Raw genomic sequence first — 15888 nt, 5'->3', positions numbered from 1 at the left:
AGCTGTAATATACAGAATATATTACAGACTAATGAAAACAACCTTAGCTCCAAAAGCTAAAATTGTAAGCCCCAAAGGAGTTACTATGCTCATGGAATCAAGCCAAGAACATAGTAGTACCTTTGTCCCTAAATTAATAAAATGGGCTGACATTTTATCAAAATATGAATGGCGATTTAACGCCATAACTCAGCCAAAAGCTGAACCAGAGAGTTTAACTATTGAGCAAGTTATTCAATACCCAGATGGATCTATAGACTTAAAGTTCCTTAGATCTAACTCGGTTGATGAATCATCTTCAGGTAGCCGAATGACTTATTCAAGACCTTCGTCAAACTAAAGAATGTCTTTTTCAAGACCTTCTTCTTCTAAACCCCCGGAGGAAGTAGGTACTAATGATAATAAATCTATGGATGAAATTAGTAGAAAACTTAAAGGAGTAGATTTTCAACAAACTATTCCTAAAGTCTATTATCATTCACAACAATCAGAAGTTAATTCTACTAGTCCAACCGCTAGTGATATGAATTTACAAGAAGAGGTAAAAGATACCTTAGATGTAATTAAAGAAGATAACTTTATACCAGATTACAAAGCTTTAGATGACGAAATGAAAAGTCATAAAAAGAAGTTTGAATGGTATAAAAGTACCCATAGTTTTGAATCCAAACTTAACCATAAGATAGAATGGTTAGATGATATAAGAAGAACCAAGAAGAATATAAAATTCTTTAGATGGTTTGAGAAAACTGGAAAAGCTTCTAATAGAAAAGAATCTTTATCCATGATAGTTAATAGATGGTATACAAGGAATAGAGGAATCATAGAATCCCCAGTTCTACCATTAGAAGAAATAATTATACCAGTAGGCAAAGAAACTGTAACAGCCTCTCCCTTTAAGAGAGAAGGAATGGATTCAAATGCCGATATCAAAACTAAGGATACCAACAAGATAATCCAACAAAATAATTATACGAATCAATTACTACATACTGTATCTAACCAAATGATAAAAGATACTAGTAAACAAGCTAACCCTATAAAAAATACAGAATCAAAATTGGAGAAACATCCAATTATCAAATTACCAGAATTTTCAAAATTCCCAACGTTAAATAAAGAATTTAATCTAGATGAAGATATTCTAGAGAAAATTAATAAACAGTTAAAAATAACCGAAACCAAATTAGCTGGTAAAGCTACTTCTAGTAATCCAAACATAGGTAATAAAACACCTAGTATGAAGAAACTAGAAGAAGAATTAAAAAGGTTAAAAGATTTAAACAAAGCTCAAGGTAAAACAACTGGAAATGTAACAACAATATCCCAAACTCCTAAAGAAGTTCAGAGGATAACCACTACTAGACACCCTGTAAAAAAGAATTATTACAAAAGACCGTCATTCCCAGACGTTCAATTTGAAAAAGATATCTATCTAAGCGGAGTATCTCACATGGATCGGTATATAAGTGAATGGAATATAGATGGTTTAGTAAAAGCCAAATCTATAAAAAAAATACATGAAATGGGTATGGCGATTACAAAGATACAAAGCTAGAAGTGCTGGTGATAGACACGCAGCAACCATGATTGTTTCTGGTTTCACGGGAACATTAAAAAATTGGTGGGATAATTATCTTACTGAAGTTAATAGAGCCCAAATCTTAGGAGCTGTGTCAGTAGAAACCACATTAAAAATGGAAGGTAATATGCAAACAGCTGTTGACGAAGCTAGAGAAGACGCTTCAGCAACGTTAATTTACAGTATTGCTAAACACTTTATTGGAGAACCAAAACTTTTCCAAGATAGGAGTTTAGAATTATTAAACAATCTTAGGTGCCCCAAATTAGATGATTTTAGGTGGTACAAAGATATGTTTTTAGAGAAAGTTATGATAAGAGAAGACTGCAATAATGATTTCTGGAAAGAAAGATTTATTAGCGGTTTACCATCCTTGTTCGCTGAAAAAGTTAGAACAAAAATCAAAGATAGATTTAATGGAAGAATTCCTTACGAGAATTTGACTTATGGAGATATAATTAGTTTTATTAATGTGACAGGATTAGATCTTTGCACAGATTTAAAACTAAAACAATCTCTTAAAAAAGATCAATATCAATCTCGAAAGGATTTAGGAAGTTTTTGTCAAGACTTCGGTTTTGAGAAGATTTCCGCCCCTTCCAAAAAATCGAGTAAAATGATAAAAGGGTCTAGTTCTTCAAAACATAGGAGAAAGAAAGATCCAGAAAAATCTTATAAAAAGAAAAGATTTAAAAGAACCCCTAAAAAGAATTTAGGTGATACATGCTGGACATGTGGCAAGAAAGGCCATAAATCTAGTGAGTGCAGAGTCAACATTAAAAAGAAAAATAAAATTAATCTTTTAGATGTTGATGATAAAGTTAAGAATGAATTATATTCAATTCTTAAAGAAAATGATAACTCTTCATCTTCTCCAGAAGAAGATAGTGATATTGAATTTGCAACAGACGATAGTTCTGCAGATAATTCTTCAGACGAAGAATGTGAATGCACAGGAACTATATGTACTTGTGGTCAAAATTCAATAAAAGTTATCACTAAAGAATCAAAAGAATTCTTATTTGATTTAATTAATCATATTAATGATGAAGACATTAAGAAAGAATATCTAATCAAATTAAAAGATATCGTTCTTAATAGTCCTAGGGATAAACCCTCAATTGAACCTTTCAACATGCAAAATGTTATGAATAGGTTTGTTTCAAAAGAACAACAACCTACAGTTCAAGATTTACAAATAGAATTAATTTCGGTAAAAAACGAAATTAAAAATATTAAATCAAGACTTAATAAAGTTGAAATGGATTACATCACGGATCAAATCATATCTCAGACAAGAAAAGAATCTCTTGCAGAAGATAATGAAAATGATGTATTCGATGAATCATCACAAGATTCCAAAAATAATGACGTCGTGAATGATGTCACGAATCACAATGATATTATCCAAACAGATAATGATAAAGCTGGTGAAGTAACAATGATTAAAGCCCAAAGCTGGCATATCTTTGTCACTTTAAGGGTAGGAAACATTGTACTCAATAAATTAGCATTAGTAGATTCGTGATTTATAAAAACTGCATCATTGAAGGACTAATACCTACTAGGTACTTAGACAAAAATACTGCTAAATTATACTCAGCTACAGGTGAAAAGCTAAAAATAAATTACAAGCTTTCCAAAGGCCACATCTGTAATGATGGAATTTGTTTATAAATGAATTCATAGTTACTAGGGATATTAATGAAGCAATAATCCTAGGAACTCCTTTTATAACTCAAATTAAGCCTTATTATGCTGGTCTAGATGCAATCTATACCACCATTTTAGGAAAGGAAATAAAATTTCCTTATTTAACAATCATTTCCCAAGAGGAAAGTGATTCAGTTAAAAATCAAACGATTTTTAAAATTAATTGTTTATCTAATCAAGTTTCATTCTTAAAAAATGAAATTAAGATTAAAAAGATAGAACAAACTTTAAAAACCCCGGGAATAACAGGGATAATTACTGAGTTTCAAGAACAACTTGAAAAAGAAGTTTGTTCTGATCTACCAAATGCTTTTTGGGAAATAAAGCGACACATAGTAGAACTCCCATATATTGATCGATTCAATGAACAGGCTATTCCTACAAAAGCAAGGCCTATTCAAATGAACCATGAGCTAATGGAAGTTTATAAAACAGAAATAAATGATCTTCTACAAAAGAAGATAATTAGACCTTCTAGATCCCCTTGGAGTTGTTCAGCCTTTTATGTAAACAAAAATCTTTGAAAAAGAAAGAGGATCCCCCAGGTTAGTTATTAATTATAAACCTCTAAACAAGGTTTTACAATGGATTAGGTACCTGATACCTAATAAAAGAGACTTATTAAAAAGAACTTACAAAGCAAATGTTTATAGTAAGTTTGATATGAAATCAGGATTTTGGCAAATTCAAATTGCTGAAAAGGATAAATATAAAACAGCATTCAATGTTCCTTTTGGACAATATGAATGGAATGTTATGCCTTTTGGGTTAAAAAATGCCCCGTCAGAATTTCAGAATATAATGAATAATATATTCAATCCTTATAGTCATATGTCTATAGTTTATATAGATGATGTTTTAATATTTTCTGAGGACATTGATTCTCATTTTAAACATTTAAATATTTTCTTTAAAATTGTTAAACACAATGGTTTAGTGGTGAGTGCTAAGAAGATTAAGTTGTTCCAAACAACAATTAGGTTCTTAGGACATGACCTCTACCAAGGTACGTATAAATCCATTTGCAGAGCCATTGAGTTCTCTTCCAAGTTTCCAGATGAGATTCCAGATAAAACGCAATTACAAAGGTTTCTAGGAAGTCTTAATTATGTTGCAGATTTTATTCCAAATGTCAGAAAAATCTGTGAGCCTCTTTATAAACGTCTCAAAAAGAATCCAGTCCCATGGAGTCAAGATCAAACAGATACAGTCAGAAAAATTAAGACCATTGTCAAAAAACTTCCATGTCTAGGTATTCCAAACCCAGATGCTTTCATGATTGTTGAAACCGATGCTTCTAATGAAGGATACGGTGAAATTCTTAAACAAAGAGTCTCTTTGAAGTCTCAAGAACAATTGGTCCGTTATACCTCAGGAATCTGGAATTCCGCACAAAAGAATTATAGTACTGTTAAAAAAGAGATTTTATCTATAGTACTATGTATTACAAAGTTTCAGGATGACTTGATAAATAAAACATTTTTATTACGAGTTGATTGTAAATCGACTAAAGAGATTTTACAAAAAGATGTTAAAAATCTTGTTTCAAACGATTTTTGCCCGGATGGCAAGCACTGTTATCCAGCTTTGATTTTGAAATCGAATTTATTAAAGGAGATTTAAATTCTTTACCAGATTTTCTTACAAGGGAATTTCTACAGGGTAATCATGAGGCCAGGAGCCCCCACATCCCCTTTCCAGAAAAAACCCTGTTACACCTCGCATTTTGCACTTTCGGATATTTCGAGACAATGGTGGAAAGTTTAGGGCAAGGTCATTTTTCGGTTTCGTTGTAATGCGTAAGTCGTTGAAAAAAAATATTATTAGTGTGGAAATGTTGAGAAAGACTGAGGGCAAAAAGGGAAATTTGCAAAAATGGTATTATGGTAATTTTATGAAAAGGTTAGGGGCAAGAAGGTAATTTCACACCAATTCTAGAAAAAAAAAAGTCATGAAGGGAGAAATGAAGAAAACTCTAGAAATGAAAAGAGAGAAAGAAAAGGAAAATTCTAGAGAGGGGCATGTGCCCCTCACATGCTTATACATATATATATATATATATATATAAGTTGTCATCTTTTTAATTAAGAGAAGGGAAAGAAAGAAAGAAAGCAAGAGAAAAAAAAAAAAAGGAAGGAGAAGCACGGCCATGGGGTCGATTTGGCGAAACCAAAATTTCCTCCAATTTGATCCCGAAAAATTTGTTTCTTTATGTTTTCATGCTAATCGGAAGGCCCTCGTCGACATGGAATGGTTGTTGGAATAAGAAGTTCCTCCGTTGTTGCTATGGACATCCTTAGCCGTGGAAGAAGTGAAAGAAGAAGGTATGAATTCAATTCTCTTTCATGTGTTATGGATGATTGTGAGTATTGTAGAGCGTAGAAAGGGATGAAATATGTGAAAATATGTGTGTATGTGAGGTGTAGCCGTGGTGTATGTAGTATGTAAAGATGGTAAATTAATCGTATTTAGTATGTTTTGTGTTGTTGTAATGTGTTGAAACTAATGAAATTCATGGAAATATTGGTGTGGTGTTGGCCGTGCATGTTGGTGTTGTAGCCGTGAGCGTGTTGTATGAAATAGGAGTAAGGAATTAAGTCTATGTAGTAATTTGATTGTTATGTTATGGATTATGTAATGTTAAAATAGATGAAATGTGTGAAGTTGTGTGAATTGTGGTGTGGCCGAATGGTGGCTGGTTGGTATGGAAAGAATGGATGAATTTATGTAGTGTGTTGTTTGTTGTTGTAATGTCAAGAAATGGATGAGAATTCATCAAAGTGTACGTGTTATGGTTGTGGTCGAAAATGATCATATTTGGTAAGTTGTGGTAAAATGGTGTGGTAAATGAAGTGTTTGAATATTGTGTGGATTGCTTGGAATGTTCTTAAATCGTGTGTGAATGGTTGCGGATTAGTAATGAATATGTGAGCATTGGAATTAAATTGAATGTAAGTAGTGTGTCATGGAATTGTAAGAAAACAATTGGGAATGTTAGAATGTATTTTGGGTTGAATATTGGCATTGTTGATGATAGTTTGGCCGGGTTGAATTCCGGATGGTTGTTGATTAAAGTTAGCCGAGTGAGAGTCTCGGGGATGTCGTATTCTGAGAGGAAATCTTTCGAAATTTCGGTAGCCTATAAGTGAACTTGTATGAAGAATTAAGGCAAACACAAGTCGATGAATCTAATGATCATATGGATCCTTTTGAATGTAGATAAGCAAGTTGGGATGAACAAGTGTAGCTAGCAAGGCGGCGTGGTATGCGAGGCTTACTTTTCTTTTATGGCATGTCCTAGAGCTAATAAGTTGTGATACAATGCGTACTTGGGGTAATTCCGCTCCCCCGATCTCTCGAGTCGTTTATGATTCGATTTATGTTATACATAAGCATGTTAGTATCACTAATTTGTGTATGTTTGGTCGATAGTAAGTACGAGGAGGTTACGTAACTAAAAGAGTTCGTAAGTACGAACACCCCTAACTTCGGTATGTTATCTTGATTTTGGTTCGAAGTGGGCCCACGATTTCCGACCCTCACTATACGTGCGTACGTATGGCACCGGTATGTTCATCGCTTGTTCCCCGAAAGTTCTGTATGACTAAACGTTCCTTGCTTCTGTAAAGGATCTCGGATTTTGCGTTTGAAAGTCAGTTTGATATGATATGCCTTGACCACCTGATATGATACGTCCTGGCGTTCGATATGATAATTGTCACGTCGGTAAGGATTGATCGAAATTTGCTTCGAGCCTCGGATATCGGTAAGAATATTCGTTTGTCGAGTCTTGATTTATATGCATATGTTTCTCGCACTACTTACTGCCGTGCAAGGCTCAATGTCTCTTCACCGCGTCCGGGCCGGGTTCGATATGTTATCGTGCGCATTACGCCGCACCGTCTGTTATGTACGCTCACCGCGTCCGGGCCGGTGCTCGTTATCGTGCACTTCTGCATTGTTCACCGCGTCCCTCGTAGGCGGGCCTGCATTTTATAATATTATATTATGATGTGATGTTATGGGGTGGTGGCAGGATGGCATTTGATCTGTCTGTTCACCGCGTCCCGTCTTAGAGGGCCGGGTTCTGTTACCGCGCCACTCACTGGAGGGCCGGGTTCTGATATATGTACGCTACGGCGTTCTGATTATATGCATTTCTGATATATGACGATCCTGCTACCGCGCCCCTCAAAGAGGGCCGGGATCTGTTATTTGCATATGGGTATGATCTGTTTCGATACTCTGTACGTCTGTATGTGTCGGTATGTGCGATACGATCTCGTCTTACGCGTATGCTCGTACGCATACGTGCCGGTCCGTACGATCCGTCTCCGCATTACCGTATTACTGCATTTCCATCCGTACGAATACGTACGAGTTGCCTCGGACATTTTGTACGTTCTGCATAATTTGTATCGGTACATAGGATCTGCGTCTGACATTACGCTCACTCTGCATTCCGCGTTCGATTCGGTTACATTTATATACCTACGTACGTACGTTCGTTTACAATCCGTCCGATATACTTCCGTACGTTTGCTCCGATTACGGGTATGCCCTGGTACGTCCGCATGCCTTCTCGTACTTCCGATTTCCTACAATTTTGTTCGTTATGCTTCGTACTTACGATGCAGACTAAGGTCTTCTCTGCTTCTGATGCCGTATTGCCGAGCGTCCGATTATGGTTCTGTCAAATCTGTTTCGTACTCTAATTTTGATTTATCTTATGTTTATAGTTTTTCCGGCTTTTTTACATACTAAAGACATTTTCCGTCACCGACCCCCCTCGTTCTTCTTGGCTGCGTTTCATGCCGCGCAGGTACCCACAGATGAGTTGAAGATGTTCCAGTATGACTGATGAGCTCCAATTCCTTCTGGAGCACTGCTGAGTCAGAGTATGTACGTTATGTCTTCTGGATGGTACTAGAGACTTTGCAGACAGTGGTGTGGGTATAGAATGTCAGTCGTGTGGGCGGCTTCATCAGCCGACATCTTGTATAGTGTTATGCATAAATTTTGTCAGATTACAGATTTTATTTGATTTAGTATGTATTATGTTCTGGTATGATTAGAAAAAAAAATTTGCGTGCGATAAAGGTCTGCGGGTTCGCTCGGCCTTAAATCGAGGTCGAGTGCCCATCACGTCCCTCGAAAATTGGGGCGTGACAAACCCAATCAAATCAGGCCCAACCAGCCAAATAGATATTCAGCCTTGGCTGAATTTCCAAACTTACCACTAAGGCCCATGAGGCCTACATTACCAGCTACCAGACCAAATTTAACCATACTCGGTTCTATTCCCAAAACAGAACCATCATCACCCTTCAAGAAGGAACAAAGTCCTTCTACCAACTCATCACGAGGAAAAATCCAAACAAGTGATTGTTACAAAATGAAGACCCCAGAGTCTTTTGCACAAGCAGTTAACCGCCTCCACAAGAAAGGAAGAAAAACAACGAGCGACTCGGAAGAATTTGCCATTATCAGCAAAACCGAGATACCAGTCTTGGCACTTGATAAACAATATGAAAATTGGAAGGTAGAAGATCTACTAAAACCTTGCTACACCAATTTTAATTATGTTGACAAAGATGATCCTATTAAAACTAGGAGATATTTTGAATTCATCCTGACAGACATAGGATCTTTAACCATTGAACATAATCTGAAAGATGATTGTGACCCAGACAGTATTGAATACTCAAAATTCACAATTAATAAGGTCATTAGTCCATTTCAATGGAATGTGGATCACCTCCACACACCCATGATTCTATCAGAACAACATAGGCCCCAGACCTATAATTATTATAACTATGAACAAGCTTGGTACAATTTCATGTATGTACGACCCATTACCCATACTTGGTTCGTAAAGTACAGCGAACAGTTTTCCAGATCCATCATCCCAAGATGGTTTTATGATTGGTGGAAAAGATTTGGAAGCAATGAGCTCACTATGCCCAGAAGTTTCCAAAAACATTATGAGACATTCCAGACGGAGCAAGGAATCTCCACTTTACCAGAGCATATTAAATTATGCAAATATTATGTTGCTAAAAGGATATCTTATATTCTCAGTTGGTCCTTCGACATAACTGAAGTTCATAGGATTAAACACTTAAGCAAAACTATAAAAATAAAAGGATGGATTCCTAAAGATAAAAAGCTAAAAGGAAAGCAACCATCCACCAGCAGCAAAACAGGATCAAAAGAATCCAAAGCAGATTTAAAGAAGAAGCTACTACAGGACCTTAGATAGCGTAGAAACAAGTCTTGAGTGGAAATACTCTTCTAGCACCAAACCCTATTTCACCTCTCTTGGGATTTTCTTGACTTAGATGACTTTAATGAGGTTTCATACACTTGATTCACTTGAATTCTTGATATTGATCTTTGATTTACTTTGTTTTCTTGTGGATAAAGAGTGGAGAATATTCTAGAGAGTTCTTGACTTGTGTGGAATGAAAATGAAATGAAAATAAAATGAGAGAGAGGTCCCTTATATTAATTCAAAATCTGCCCCGACCAGAACATACGGTCCGTACATTTTTCACTGACCGTATGTCTGGACCGTATGTTTGGTCCGGTGAAGTGAACCATTCTAGGCTGAATCTATGGCTGGACATACGGTCCGTGTATTTTATACGGCCAGTATGTCTGGCCGTATGTTGCCCAGCTAACCGAGACTTGTTTTCGTCGACTCGTTTGATCTCTGATCCTTATGGAACCTTCTTAACACTTGTTTAATCCCTCAATACCAATCTAAGGGACATCATAACTCTTTCCCAAAGCATCATTAAAACGTCATTAACTCGATACTCATAATTCTTGCCCGACATATGACTCGCTTTCCTTAGCAACTTCCTTCTCTTACCTCGAATGTCTTTGGAAATCTTAATTAGGACCATTAAAGGCTATTCTTGCTTATTAAAACATCGTATACGTCATGCCCTCTGATAGTCCATTCACTGTACGCTAACGGGGAATTTTCCGAGGTGTAACACGTCATGTCTCACCTTGAAGGAACTAGCATTATGAGGTGAGGCTATCAACAATGAATAGCATCAAGGAATCATGTAAAGATCATTAACATCACAATAGAATCATATCATTATCATGGAACATATCTCATCTCTATCTCGTAGGAAACTTTTAATACTGTTTAGCTTTCATCTTTTGGAATGTAAGAAGGTCATGGGAATTACCGGAAAGAAATCACAATATATAAGAATCATGCATTTGATGAAAGGGCTAGCCTTACATACCTTTATATCTTTTTAACTCTATTGCCTACTTGCTTGCCCTTCGAACTAGCGATTCTACCTTCAAGGGAATTTGTACTAAGATTAGACAACCGGAAACATACTTAAGCTTAAGCTAAAGCAACTAAGAGTTAATGAAAATTTGGTGACATTTCCTTTGTTTCGACAACCTCTTCCATAAAATAAGACAACCCTCAAACATCAATAAGAACACCCATAATAACACAATAAATTCTTCAAGTTGAACATTGTTTACTTTTTTAAATCCACCTTCAAAATCATCCATAACCATACCTGTAATACAACATCATATTCACTCTCATATAATACTCCTTTAACATCATTTGTATTAGTCACCACAAAATTGTACTCATAACATGTCAAGAACTATTATTCAAGTTAAGTCATCATTCGAGAATATCACTATTTCCATATTTGCTCTCCATTTTCTCCTCCCTTCCATAATCCAAGTCTTTTAACCTCTCAATATTCTTAATAACATGAATTGAACATAACACTCACCTTTGATGATGTGGGAATGGACTTTGGATGGCAATACTTCACTTGGAGAAAACCCCACTTCAATACAAAAGGACTTCTTGATCTCTATAAACCCTAGTGAGCATCCATACACTTGATTTTTACTAATTCTTGGTGTTTACTCCTTGATTTCCCTTGGATATATAATAATATGATGAGAGAAATATTCTAGAACCTTCAAGACTTAGAGAGAGAATGAAATCTGAAAATTAGGAGTATGACTTGTCTATATATAGACGAAACTGGAAAGTTCCAGAGAAGCGGTTCGACGAGCAGGTCGACGACCCGTCGACGTGTCGACGGTCCGTCGACTTGCTCCATTGACTTACGCCTGAAAATCCCTGATTGCAGAAACATGTTGACGGTTGGTGGCTGCAAGTTCCGATTTCTTTGAAACGTGTTGACGGTGCACGAGGATGCCCTCGACGGTCGATCGGTGTCTCACGAATTTCTTGAATCCGTTCAGATTACGTCGGTTCGATTTGTTCAACTTCTAACTCCGTAAATCACCAGGAATACCTGCTGGTATATTGTATTTGGGGTAAGATATTCTCTACCTTAACTTTCTCCAATAAGCTTTCTTCTCTCTCCTCAATGTCTTTGGAATCTTAATTAGAATCATTAAGTATCCCTTCTTACTTGTAGGGACATCATATACACCTAAACTTACGTTAGTCTATTCACCGCACAACGACATAAAAATTTTCGAGGTGTAACAAATCTCGTGCTGATAACGTGTTATGAAATAATATTAAAAGTACACGACACAAGAGATATAGCCAAAGAAGCTGGGAGAGAGAGAGAGAGATTTTATTGCTCTTTCAATTGATCTATAAATGAGTAAATGAACTTCCTATTTATAATAGGAAAGTCTTGATGGCCAAGTTTAGTTAACTTGGTGACCAAGAAACTTCCTTGCTCTCCAAGTTATTAATTGACATACAAAAATATTTACAACATTGCTATTCTTGTTGCTGGACATTTAGCTAAGCGAATTTTATTATTTAAGCTTTTATGGGTATGGAGTATTATTGTTGTTATAATAGTTTCAAACTGCATGGATCATACATGGAAGAAAGTTAAAGATTTTAAGAATATATATTATTCCTGGTTTTCATTAATTATACTAATAGGATACAAAAACAATTAAGTAAAGTAACAACAACAACAACAACATACCCAGTTGATTAAATAAAGTAAATAGTTATTTAACTATTTACCTAATATTTTGGACTTGAAAATCCAATGAGATTTGGTTATTAAACCTTTTCTTATTTGAATTATGTACCTAAAATTTAGGACTATAAAATCAATTAAAATTTTACGATTAAAAAGGTCAATTATTTGCAACGTTAGTACCAAATTTGTATGCCTTCTTTTCAAGTAGTTTGTATAGCAAATGGAAAGTGACATTACATATTTCAAAAATTTCAGGCGAAAAAAAAAACAAAGGAAGTCAACTAACAGAGTAATAGAATTCTAATGCAAATGACTATTCTATAACCCACCTTCAGGAATTCCATGATTGTTTACTTTTTTCATTTATTCCTTCTTAAAAAGTTTCATATTTGCGTGACATGTTTTGTGAACGTTTTATCTTCTAAAAAAGAGTTTTCATACTAAACAAAATTATGATTTAATACTTCCTAATATATAGGACTTTTAAATATTCAACTAATTTGATGTATTCATAAATTCTTCCTTATTTAAAAAGTAACACCAAAATTAGAAAAATCAAAGTAGGAGCCTTTGTGTGCCTGAAGTTCCTTTTAGGTTAAGAGTTTCTATTAATTTTGTAAAAATATATAATTATGAAAGTGACGCCAAAATTGAAAAAAAAAAAAAAAAAAAAAAAGTAAAGTAGGAAGCTTTTGCGCACCTTAGATTTTAGTAAAATTTGATTAATTTAGTAAAAAAAACAATTAAAAACATAAATTAGAAAAAGAAAAGTCCGTATTCCTTTTTTTTTTTTTTTTTTTTTTTTTGCACTAGAATTTGCACTTTTTGTAACCTTCATTTGTATTATAAGTTAAATAATTTTTTTTGAGTTATGCATTATATTAAAAGATTATTACTTTTAAATATAAGTTTGATAATAATCGCTAGCCTACACGTGTAAATCACGTACACTAGCACCAAGGGCATTAGCGAAATCTTTAAGTTAGATAAAATTATAAATTAATAATTTCACCTACTGAAGATATATTCACCAAATAATATGACCTATGTAGCTTTACAAGGTATCTAAATATATATAATGGACTTATCAACTTTGACAATATTATGGTCTTCTCATCATATGATTAAGTAAAAGCATATTTGTCTTCTATGAGCTACCATCATGTCTATCCTGGAAGTAAATTAAGGACAGTACAACTTTCGTGAATTATCATTTTTTTTTTTAATGAAGTAAGATGTTGAAAAGCATCAAGAAGATGCATAAAGATTTACAGAAGAAGGTTAAAAACTCCAGACACTGCAAAAAACAAGTAAGAGCTGGGACAACTTTCGTGAATATCTCATTATTATAGTACACAAGGATGCCACTAAAAAATAAGCATTTTTGGGGAAAAATAAGCTTGGCTAAATTGGCTATAAATTAGGAGTCCTTTTTAAAGAAAAGTTTCCATATATATTTTCGAATTCTTTCATGGTTGCTGCGAACATGATGCCTTCTCTATTTAAAGCATCTGCGTATATCGATCTCATGATTAACGGAAGGTATGTAGAATTTTCGTTGCTATTTTATGGATTAATGTTGCTTATTGTATATCATGTATAGAGAATTCAATATTTATGCTGTTTTGGCTTGTCTTTGAAAAGCATTTTTAAAAAAAAATAATCAAAATAGCCAATTTTAGAAGCTTGTCCAAATAAGTTATGAAATGTTGGCTTATCAAAATTGGCAATCTATTCTAATTTTCGTTGAACAATGGAATGCTTCACATTGGAAGTACACTCGAATTCTTTGTCCACTATTATTATTTAATCAAATTAATTTCAAAGTCATAAAAATAAGGAAATAATTAAACGATAATTTTTAAAATTTGAAATCTATCTCAAAAGGGTAAAAATTTAATTAAGATTTTGCATAAAGGATAAGGAATAGAAAAATGACATATTTATGTAATTAGTCGCATGTAAATGAAGTATTTAGAAAGAAATCATAGGAAGAATAAGATAAGGATCGAGCTAAAAATTCATAGAACGCTTAATAATTTTCGAATTCAGATGTCTGTGATTTCTAAGATATGCATAAAATAGGGATACAAGTTTTAGCACTCTTGTAAATAAGTAAAATGTGGATAAAGAATCTTTAATTGTTGGTAAACTATTAGACACAAATTTCACCAAGTGCTCATGTAAAATTCATTAACTTTTTTACCGTTCAATCAAACGCTACTCATATATATGACATTTTTGTACAACGAAGCATTAGAAGAAACTAAAGGAAGAACCACTTGAGTGAATCACACCCCTAAATATGATTAACATTTATCATTTCGGAACTTCCAAATTTTGTTAATTTGTATATACTAACGCAAACACATTTCTTTAATATTTTATATTAGTTTTATAGTTTATTCTCATTAATACGAGGGAGTATCATTAGTTTTAATATTTTGCGCGTACACTAAACTAGTTAATAACATATAATAACACTAGGCTTACAAAGCAAAAAGAAAATGATACTCCCTCCGGCCCATTTTAACTAAGTTTAGCTCTTTACACACCCATTAAGAAAAACAATAAATACAAAATATATTTACTAAGTTACCCCTATTTATTAGATACCTTTTGAGAATTGACTAGTATTAAAAGAAATAATTCTTTAATACTAAGGGTATAGTTGAAAATAATTATCAACTTTAGTTTTGAATTCTTAAAGTGACAGTCATTTTGGACATTTTTTGAGCTAAAGCAACACTTAAAATGAGAGGAAGTAGAAGTTTTTGCTCTGAAACCCAAGTCAATTGACCCCTTGAAGTCAAAACACGTTACCAGTCAAGTTGATTCACATTTCACACTTAGTCAGCAATATCAAAGATTTCTTGTTTGTGTGAGAACTAAATCTGCTAAAATATTTCACAAGTTGAGAACTTACTGAATCGTGGCCCACCATCGCTATGAGAAGATAACTTTGTCAAATTGTAGTTACATGCGAACCAAACATGTCACAAAGGAAAAAATCATACAGACGTAAGATGGAGATGTTTAACCACTTCTTTTGCGTCAAGATGACATTCACAAAACCATGGCAAGTTTTACCAATTCTTTCCACTATGGAGTGAGCTCGTGTTCATTACTCATCGATGTGGCATTACAAGGTGTTAGTTGTGTGAAATTTTGATATACAAGGTATTGCCAATGTATTATGTTACATAGAAATGTGAAGTAATGACAAAAAAAGTTGGTTTTTTCATGCAAAATGTGCCTACAGTCACTTAACTCACGTATTCAGTTATCTTTTCTGGATCAGGTGCTGCCTCCAACCTTGTTAGAACCTCAGGTTCTCCTGCAGTATTCCTTACGATCTGCGCCCAACCAGCAGATATTAGAGTATCATATAAAATTAAGGTTCAATTCATTGAACTAACTTTTCGCTATTAATAGCAGCAATGCTTGATTCATAGTTTATATGCAAACATTCAAAGGCACAACAATCTGAGCTTTATAAATAACTTACAACTTCTGCAGATTCTAGAATCAATAACCATTTTCCTTGTTTTTATAAAAGTCTAGATATATGAAGTTTGAAAATTCTATGTTATAAAAGTAATCTCA

The 15888-nt window shown here is 34.2% G+C and overlaps 1 protein-coding gene across 2 annotated transcripts in view; it reads right to left on the bottom strand.

The window, feature by feature from the left end:
* Positions 1-15309: 15309 nt before the first annotated feature.
* The window catches only part of LOC132043701 (probable plastid-lipid-associated protein 13, chloroplastic), a 36819-nt gene continuing 36240 nt past the window's right edge, over positions 15310-15888 (bottom strand). For both annotated transcript variants that reach the window (XM_059434166.1, XM_059434165.1), the window contains exon 7: positions 15310-15638. Coding sequence is in view for 1 of the 2 variants with exons in the window: in XM_059434165.1 (XP_059290148.1) it covers positions 15549-15638 (90 nt within the window). In the remaining variant the exon portion in view is untranslated. The remainder of the gene's footprint in view (positions 15639-15888) is intronic.

The sequence above is a fragment of the Lycium ferocissimum genome, unplaced genomic scaffold (assembly GCF_029784015.1).
Source record: "Lycium ferocissimum isolate CSIRO_LF1 unplaced genomic scaffold, AGI_CSIRO_Lferr_CH_V1 ctg2736, whole genome shotgun sequence".
In the NCBI taxonomy this organism is placed as follows: Eukaryota; Viridiplantae; Streptophyta; class Magnoliopsida; order Solanales; family Solanaceae; genus Lycium; species Lycium ferocissimum.
The sequence above is the reverse complement of the archived record's forward strand: the minus strand, read 5'-3'. Positions and strand labels throughout refer to the sequence as shown.